Here is a 10,486-nt window from a genome sequence, read left to right on the forward strand (position 1 = left end):
ATCTGAAAATTTGAAGTTAGTTAAGCTTTGATCGTTCTTATTTGTTTTATAGATGAACAGCGTACCAAAGAAATGAAATAAAATAAAGAAAAGAGAAATATAACATCATTTATTTATTAAATTTATGGGAAAAGGATGATTCTCAATCTATTCCAATTATATTATAAAATACTGTTAATTAGTTGTTTGAATAAGACATTCAATTGTTACATACTAAAACTGAGAATTTTGTTTATTGAGTCCCTCAATTATTAAAAGATACCAAATGATCATCCGACTATTTATTATGTTTTAAACTCGTCATTTTTCGTTAAAAGTTGACGACAATCTGAGTTGAACATTAACATGTTGACTATGATATGATAAAATATGATCATAGAATTTCAAACAACTATCATTCTCAACTATCATATTAACGTTCAACTCAGTCGATAGTTAATTTTTTAACAAGAAATGATGAGTTTAGAACATAATGAATAGTTGAGTGACTATTTTATAACTTTTAATAATCGACAGATTCAACGAAAGAACACTTTATAGTCGGAGGTCTATCTTATAACTTTTAATAGTGAAAGAGAATTAATAAAATAATACTCTATAATCGGGGACCAATATATATACTTTAACCTAAAAAAAGACATTTTGCTAAAAGAATATTAAGCTAAAACAAAGTAAGTATATTTTATTGATTGGTCAAAATATTTATCTTTTCACGTTCATATCTTTTAGATCATGTTTTCTAAAGTAAGTATGTTTTGGAATTTTGATAATTGCAAGACACTCATAATTTTAAATTTGTAATAAAGACTGGGTCAGAAGAGAAACCCAAAATTAAGAAAGCCGAAAAAAATAAAAGGCACACCCACTGTGGGCTTGAACCCATGACTACAAAGTTAAAAACATTACGCTCTCTAGACAAACTTTATATGAGATGTAGTCAATTAAGGTACATATTGATTTTTACTACCAGTATAGAGAACTAGAAAGTTTTGAAAGCCGATTTATTGATTTATTTCCAAGTTAATCATTTCCCTGGTGTAGAGAAACTCTTGCAAGAATATTCTCCGGAGGCAAAACTAAATAAATCGGTTCCAAGTAATCGGGGAAAAGGGGGGGGGGGGTTGTCAATAAGGTATATTAGAGAATGAGCTTTGCAGAATGCTGCTGTTGTATAGACCGTCTTTATCGTTGTTGTTTGAGCTCTCTCCTTTTATAGACCGTCTTTTTCAATGATTTTGAAGTGGCTCATATAAGTTGACTTCTTCCATCTTTTATTCTTCCATTTGCAGGAGGGATAGGCTTCAACTATTTTCGGTAAGTTTTTTCATTTGTAAAAACTTGTATCATACACAGCAAGAGATAAAAATAGAATGAAAAAAAAAACTACGTATTTTCACTAATGCTCGACACAATCAGGCTCAAATGTCACTTCAAACATATATATAGCTCTTCGATGTGTATTACCTTGGAATTTGTCAATGTTACTTACAATATCCTTTATGTCTAGCTCTAGCTGAATAAGGCCAGAACAGGTTAGAACACAAGTGCACCACGTCTTAATCTTTCACTGCAAAACCACCACAAAAATCGGCGTCAGCTTTCTGACAAGAAAAGTGTTAACGGGAAGAAAGCAATGTCTCGTAACATCCAGCACTATACGGCTAAGACAGTGACAATTGGCGATAAAGGATAGTCTTCTCATCGTTTTCGTCATATTCGTCAGGATCAATGTCAACCTCTTCTCCATAATCCACTTCGATAATGGTTCTGTCTTTGATATATGGTTCTTCCAATTCAAATGACTGAGCTTGAGAATGATCTCCACCTTCAGGGATAGCATCTGACAATAGCACTTGCATCTCGGATTCTATGTGTGCTTCCATTTGAGCTCGCTTTCTATCCCTTGGGTAGGTGAAGTAGAGAAAAGAATAGATGAAACAACAGAGTGCCATTGGAATTCCTATTGCTGTGTATAGTGCTTTTGCCAACGATGAAGCATTCTCTCTATCTGTTGCAATCTCTTCAGATTCACTAGCCCCTTTCTGAATAGGTTTGTAACCATAAACGTGTTGGGCTAATATTCCAACTGCAGGTGGGGCGAACGATGACAAGATGGATTCAAAAGATCAGTCCAAAGCATACACACTTGTTCGAGATTTCTCTGGAACTATTTCTGCAAATATTGGACTGCATGCATTGGAAACATCTTCATTACATGTAATAAATATATGAACAAGACAAGTACTTTAAAACATAAACTATTCACGCTCAAGTTTGTCTGATTTTTTTCTCTTCATGTGCTTTCTAGTTGGAAACTTCCAATCTTATCATATAGACTTGCATTTCAAGATCCAATATTTGATATGACATCTCGAAACACATTTATGTTTCTCAAGCTTATGACTCAACCGAGTTCATAAATGCAACTTTGCGAATATGTAAAACGTAATTTCATCCAATGGAATATCAAACAAAACAGAGGGGAGAATAGAGTGAGTTTGATAATCTTACTTGTTTGCGGCTGGAGCATTCCAGGAAATGCAGAAGCCAACAATGATTAGGAACAAGCCATGCATCACACCTGTGGATGGATCATCAGGTAAAACAAGCAAGAGCACTGCCGCTAAAGGGGTAGCTGATGCCGAGCTTATTTGGGCTAGAATGATCCTTCCCTTTTCAAAACCGGACCGGACATTGAACCGGTGAAGGTACTGGTTCACTGGTTCAACCGGATTCAACCGCGGTTGAACCGGATTTTATATAAAATAATATATTTTTTTAATTTTACATAATATTCAAAGCAATATTAATATATATGCAACATTTTTTTTAAGTTTACAATATTAAAAGGTATAAAAATATCACAAGTCATAACATGTATAAATGAAAAACCATAAAATCAAGTGAAACAAAATGATTCAAATCAACTACAACATAAATATTTAAGTTAAAACATATTAAATAATAAATATAATTATATAACTATAATCAAAAAAATAAACTTGGGGTTTAAAAAAATCATAACAAATGATGTTATTTGGTTTAATTGTTTTAAAAAAAATAATCTCACATGGCTAAGAAACATAGAAGAGTATCCCAAAAGTTTAAAGAGTAAAAATATGAGAACAAAACAATAAAATATAAGAACAAAACAATCCCACATGGCTAAGAAACATAGAAGAGCATCCCAACTTATTTCTATAAATAATAGAGGTAATTTGACATTCAAAATCATGGAGCCTTTTGGTGAGCACAAAGCGAACTATTCTTTCGCTTCAATTGAGCTCAAATTTTAGGTTTCAATTGAGCTCAAATTTTAGGCTTCAATCGAACTTCTAAATTTTTTTTTGAGTTCGAGCCTTTTCGATTTCAAGTTTTAATATTATATTTCGAGTTGATAATTTTTAGCTCGTGAGTTTTTGAGTCGAGTTGAGCTTACTTTTAAAGTTTTCGAGTTCGAGTCGAGCTCAGCAATACTCGAATTTGACTCGGCTCATTGAACAAACAACGTTGTTTGGTTTAATTTTTTTTTAAAAGAAAAAATGTGAACCGGCGGTTCAAACCGATTTTGTCGGTTTTCAGCCGGTTTACCCCGGTTTTCCCGGTTTTCAGTCGATTTTTCAGGTTCTTTATCGGTTATGTGCTAATCCGGTTTTGGAAGTTAACCCGACCGGACAGGCCACCGGTTCACGGTTCAACCGGTCGAACCGGCCGGTCCGGTCCGGTTTTAATAACATTTCCTTCCAGAATTTGGTAGACGTGTAGAAAGGAAATCCCCCATCCTACCCCAAAGAGCCCCCCCCCACAGAAGTAGCAATCACAAACAGGGCTATCAGGAATGCAGTTTTCTCGTGGGAGAACCCGATTAACTCCAACCACATCGGTGCAAATGACAATGCAGACCAGGGGAATGAACCAGTAACACCCTGGGCCACAATAATTTGGAAAGATGGGATCTTTATGACCGTTTTCGCTTCCTGAACCAGGCCCATCAGTTCAGACCATAAGGACCTATTCGAAACTTGATTGCCAGATTTCATCCCACCGTTTGAAAAGTGTGGATCATTGGCAAAGAGGTTGACTAACGTACCAACAATAATGCTGATTAGTCCTACCAGATGGAAGGCGATTCTCCAACCAGGAATGCCGATGAATGTTATTGGAGCTAACAGTACTGCAATGAATCCTCCAATAACAGAGCCAAGATTGCTTGTAACTTGTAGCCACCCAAAAGCCATGCCACGGTTACTGTCATCCGTCGAGTCAGCAACAATGGCGAGGCCAATTCCATTTAAAGCTCTAGATATGGCTACCTGTTCAAAAGATGCCAAATGACTAATAATTTAATTTGATCTATTGGTTTGCTCGCTGCAGTGGCGACCAGTTCTCCCTGTAGCACTCTAAGCAATTTTTATAGTAGTAAACTGAAAATTCGCTTCATTGCACCAAACAAATAAGAAAAGTCTAATAGCGTGTCCATCTATAAACAACGACATTAAAGAAAAAACCCAAAGTACTCCAAGATTTCTTTTTGGTGCCTCAAATGTGCATCCTGAAGAATGTTTCTTGATTCAAGTTATATCAAATTTTAGCAGATCAAGTCAAGTCCATTCATGCCTTTCCATCCAGTAGTTTTGCTTTACCAGATCAATCATAACCAGTAGATTCACCAAATGACCTCTATCTGATCAAATGCTTTCACCACTATAGTACCCATACACTCCAACCAAAACATAATTAGGGAATACAATTCAATCACAGTACAGAAAACCTCTATTAAACAATACCCAATTCAACAACTTGGTTTAAGTAACTTCACCCCAAACAACATATAAAGAACAAAATCCCAACATCCCCTTCACATTCCCATCAACCAAACAGGAAAAAGGATAATAGAATATTACTAGATTAACAAAAGAAAAAAATTTGGGGGGGTAGGTAGCTACTGTTTACCTGAAAGAAAGTGGAGAAGGCAAGCAGAAAGGTGGCAGCAGCCCACAAAAACGCACCCAGAGCTATTACATGAGCTCGATTGGATAACAAGAAGATTGCACGATAGATCTGAACAAGGTTAGAGAGCCGAGTCCGTTGGGATTCGTGTGAAGAGCGGCACCAACTTCCTTGTAAACGCCCGGTAACAATGACTCATCGGCTTTCTCCATGATCCCTGCCAGGTTCACCAAGACCAGAGTCAAAGTCTCGGCCATCATTTTTCCCGGTTTACCAAGTTCTTGTCCCGCAGGTTTTGGATATCTTTCCAAGACAATGACGTAGAGGAGTAGATTTGTTCCCTGGCCGTCACCCTGTGTTGGTTTTGGAATATTCGGATGCTTAGCTAGAATTTTTGGGAATTGAAATTGGAGTGGATATATACGGTGATAGGACAAATGGATATTGTAGGATATACGTGCAACACATGGGAGAAATTGCGGACTTTCCCTTAATTGGAAGGCCATCAAGTCACCTATAGTTAATATTGGAAATAAATGTGGCACATTTTATGGTAAGATCCCTTCAATCAAGAATAATTGAAAGTTCAAATGTTACCAAATTATAAAAATTAGTATAGTTTTTCTAATATTTTCTGTTATTATACAAATATTAGAGAATTAAATTAAGTATTATATATATAACTTAGGGTTAGATGATATTTTGATTAATAAAATTATTTTCTATTATTATTTGGTATTTGAAGAAATATTTTATTTATTTTTATCTTTGAATTTTTTATTTTTATATAAGTTATTTTGATTTATTTTTTATTAAAAATTAATTTTTCTACGAACATTTCATATACAAATATAGTAAATTAATTTTTTAAAACAATTAGAAAAATCAATTCTTAAACTATCATTTATATATATATATATTATATAACATAACACATTCTTAAAATATTATGTAAAATTTTATAATAAAAAATACATTAAGATAACGAACCAAGTGGGTTTCGTGGTAAAAGAATTATTGTTATTCCTTGAGGATCTAAGTTCAAGCATTATATATGTCAGCGGTGTAAGTGTTTGATGTCAAAAGATTACCAAGTTATTTTTAAACAGATGATGCCTTGTACATAGGGATGACAAACGGATGAGTCAGGTGCGGATACCCTCTCCCCTATCCCCATACCCACCTAATATTTTCAAATCAACTACCCGCCGAAAAAATTTTCAAATCCACACCCGCCCATGCGAGTACATTCTCAAATTCATCCCCACACCTACTACGCAACTGGAGACATACCCGACTAGACCCGCCTGACAACAACCTTAAGTTATACATAAGCAACAAACATGTCCATTAAAAAACATAATAAAATAAACCAAAGATTATAAGTTATTTTTTATACAATATTAAGATTTATAAATTAGTCTCTAAAATTATACTTAAATTCATAATGGTCCAAAATTTATTGGGTATTTAGTGTGCGGGCGGATGCGAGACGGGTAAGGTCTCAAACCCATCACCCGCCCACTACTCGCGATGGGTATCACTTTCTAAATCCAAACCCGCCCATTACCCACTACAGTTATACTCATCCCCGTCCCAATTAGAACGGGTACGATGCGAAATTTTCGAAATTGTAAACGTTTGTGATCCCTACTTGTACACATCCTAGATTAATAAAAAAAACGTAATACATTTAATCCTATAATTAAAAACCTTGTCGCGGAAGTATCCAATAAATATATATAATTGTTTGGGAAAACTATTCATTTAGATTAAACTTTCAATATTTTTAAAATCATGTCTAATTCTTAGCTTTTATTTCATTTTAGTACCCATAATTAAAAACTTAACGTATTTAATATTTAAACTATCAGTTTTGGTCTGTTTTAGTACCTAAACCTTGATTTTTTTTCAAAAACTTAACTCTAAGTTTTTAAAGGATGTACTAAAATGAAATAAAAATTAAACATTTAGGTATGATTTTAAAAAAAATCAAAAGTTTAAATACTAAAACTGACTAAAATTAATAATTTAAGTACTAAATGTGTAGTTTACCCTAACTGGTTTTGGCAAAGAATCCGGGAAAATTAAGGTACTGAACCGTACAGGGAAATTGGGTTAAAGTTGAAGAATCAATTCAAGGTTTTATTTCTTTTATTTTTTAATCAATAACGGCCCGTTTATTTATAAAGAAACAAGTATAACGGAAGTATGTAAAATTGGCCAATAGGTGATGCGACCTCTTGGATAAAAAAATTAGCATATTAGGTTATCTCGGAAATTAATTTAGGATCTAAGGAAAATTCATCACACTTATATGATGAGTTTATCAAAATAATATTTTTTCCAAACTATTAACATGATGATTTTTAATAAAATATAACTTCAGGATGAAAAGTTTGAATAAAAAAATATTTTATTAAAATTCGTCATGTTAACGTAATGAGTTTCAAGTCACAATAATAAATACCATAGATTCTTAAATAATTTAATTTTGTGTCATATTGAGTTAAATAATTAACCCGCCTACATCAATTTCTCCACGGAAGTATACACATGACCATAGGAATCGTGCCCAACAGAAGCCCAAACAAAGAGGAACAAATTGACGATTGTATTCCAAGGAGATTGGAGGGCTACCAAAGCCCAGTGTACTAGGATGTGATTTGCTAAAATCTGCATGTTTACTCTTTCTCAGGTACTTGTAATATTCCCAGTGTATTAATATTATGATGTCATTTCTTTGGTTGCAGCAATAGAAACTCTACGTGCTCGTCTTTACGAGAAACTATAAGTTTATAGAAGATATTTGTAAGCAAAAACTACAATTTACATTGTAGTTGTAAGTCAATTACAGATGAACCCAGAAATGTAAAAACTAAAGTTGAAAGGAAAAAAAATTTCAAGAGAAGCAAGAGCCACTGAAAATTTACATAGCATAGGCAAAATCTTTTCTATTTGAAAGAAGAGGAAAGCTGTACAGAATATACGGCACAAATTCCATACATATAACTATCAAATCATACATAACTGACAATGAAACATATCAAAATTCCAAAGGCAAACTTTAAGGTGGTGATTATAGAATTCCCAGTTCTCAGATGAAGGACGGGGGGAACTGGTTCAAACTAAAGCACAAACAAGTATTTATGAAGTGAAACTATGAAAACAGAATAGTCACCAGGGAGAATATAAATCTATCTCTTCCAACTTCGACTTCGGGATAATGGGTCTTTCATTCCACCAACAAGCCATGTCTCTTGGACTATATCAGTTGAAATCTTGTTGAAATCAGGGTCGTATTTCATCACCGCTAAGCTCTCTTTCATCTTCTTGCTTTCTTCTTCCATTAAAGACCTCAAATTCTTTCTTTTCCCCTCGTCTTTCCTCTTACATTCTTTTAATTTTTCTCCTTCCTCGTCACCTTTCTCTACGTTTTCCTTGTTCTCTTCCACCCTGTTAGATTCTAACCAGCTGTTAGCAGGAGCCGACCGACACCGCATGAGCAGGAGAGCATTTGCAGGTGGAACTGCTGGCTTATCATCAACATGATCAAGGGAGCTGTCTTTTTCTTTGTCTTCTTCTTTATAAAACCCATTGCTTTGATCCTCCTGCAAGACCATGAACCATTTGGAAAAGATGGTTCTTGATGTCTCATTGCCTTGTACGTAGTTGTCGTTTTCTTGGTATTCTTCATCTTCGTCTTCATCATCAGTAGTGATATCGGATTGTGGAAAAGATCCGAAACACCGAAAATCGAAACGAATGGATCGCAAGCATGTTAAGGAGTGCATGACTTCTTTCTTAAAACCAAGTGACTCCACCCAACTACGTCTCTTTCTGTGTATTCTGTTGCAGTGAATTCTTTCAATCTCTTCCATGACGGATTGCCAGCTTTTGCATGAGCTTGTTTTAGACCCGACTTTGATCTGCCCGGCGCACGTGACTTTCGGGGAGGTGGGTTCCGTGATCTCGGATCCCATTTGCTTGTTTTTAGCCCATAGAAGAGGACTAGCTTGGCCGCCGCCAGCTCCACCACCCTTTCTGGTGCTCGATTTCTTAAGGAGACGGTAGTGGTGGTGGTGCTTGTTGGGTTCTGAAGGCCTTGCAGGACTACAAATGTGCTTTGGCGGCATTACTGTTAGTTGGACTCGAGAAGGGAAACATACTAACAAATCTGCCGAAGGAGCTCCTCTGGTTTCTCTTCCTTTCATGGCCACTCTTTGTGTTGCTTCTCTCTTATTCTCTTTGCTAAGTTTCAAATTCAGTTGAGTTCTTCTTCAGATGTTGGACAACAACATTGTATATGGTTTTGTTTTGTTTTTAAATAAATTTGTTTATGGGATTTTTTTAAAGAAAAAAGGAGAGGGGTCGACAGCTTTCCTTTGCCTTTTTTATTCGTCTCTTTACTACAACCTGTTGCATGTTAAATTTTCTCTCCTTTCTGATCTCTTTCAAAAGAGGGGTTCACAGCTCACAAGTGAACTTCTTTCTTAGCCATTGCTTTCACTCTTCTTTTCCCTAAACATATTATAAAAAAGTTAAAAAAAAAAGGGGGAGGGGAGAAAGAGTTAAAGCCCACAAGCTTTGTTTCTTGGCCATTGCTTTCTCTCTTCTTTGTTTCATACGCTCAAGTTGTGAGCCCATTCCATCTATTCCATAGGCCATAGTGCCCATAGAAATAAATAACTCCAACAACTACTAATTCCCATAGTGTTTCGGAACAAAGGAATACGGTAAGTTGGTTAGTTGGGAGAAAAAGAAGCGTAGCCGAAAGTAATTAACGAATAGGGCGAAAAAATGGAGGTTAAAAGAAAAGGTTGGGAAGATATAATGAGTAATGCAATGCACTCGAGAGCACGGGGTCCATCCACTAAACAGCTTTGCGTTGCGTTAGGATTAGACTCTTTCTTTAGCTTTATGCTTACGACTTTCCTTTCCATGAAGCATAGAGAATACTGTTATAAATCTCTCCTTTATCATTTATAGTCATCATTGGAGAGATATAGTAGTGGGGTAAGCAACACATTTTCTTACGAACCCCAACATCATAATTAGCTACTCTGTACGCGTTTACACTCTGCTTTTCTGTTATGGTTTCTTTTTTCCAGAAATAATCACCTGCTTCTCCGGAAATTTGGAAAATAATATAGAATCAGATTAAGAGAGTTGCCTTCATGTTGGTTTTCTTGTTCTTGTTATTAATTTGTCATCAGAAAAGGTTTCATGTTGATGCGAAACTAGTTCCTACTAATTAATCACGATTGTTTCTTAAGAAAAAGTGTTTGGCCATCAGCCACCCTGTAGGAGGTTGTGCGTTTTTGTTTAATGAAAAATCTTTATTCCCTTTACAACTAATTAATTTATGTAACTATACTTTAAACAGAGTGGCCCTTCTTTCATAATGCAAACCATATGATTCTCAAGGTGTGAAGACGGCTCAGAAGCAATCATTTTTATCATTATATTTTCTGTAACATGTACCAACAGTCTTTGTTATTGGAACAGAGAATGTTGGTACTAAGAAAACTGATCA

General features: G+C 35.1%; 1 protein-coding gene and 1 pseudogene across 1 annotated transcript; both read right to left on the minus strand.

The window, feature by feature from the left end:
• Positions 1–1,496: 1,496 nt before the first annotated feature.
• LOC120198979 lies at positions 1,497–4,301 on the minus strand (annotated as a pseudogene).
• A 3,591-nt stretch (positions 4,302–7,892) lies between these two features.
• Positions 7,893–9,239, minus strand: LOC120198981. The gene has a single exon (XM_039200211.1). The coding sequence runs from the start codon at positions 9,162–9,164 to the stop codon at positions 8,148–8,150; it is 1,017 nt and encodes a 338-aa protein (XP_039056142.1). The 5' UTR covers positions 9,165–9,239; the 3' UTR covers positions 7,893–8,147.
• Positions 9,240–10,486: the final 1,247 nt, after the last annotated feature.

The sequence above is a fragment of the Hibiscus syriacus genome, unplaced genomic scaffold (genome assembly GCF_006381635.1).
Source record: "Hibiscus syriacus cultivar Baekdansim isolate YM2019G1 unplaced genomic scaffold, ASM638163v2 tig00005246_pilon, whole genome shotgun sequence".
Classification (NCBI taxonomy): domain Eukaryota; kingdom Viridiplantae; phylum Streptophyta; class Magnoliopsida; order Malvales; family Malvaceae; genus Hibiscus; species Hibiscus syriacus.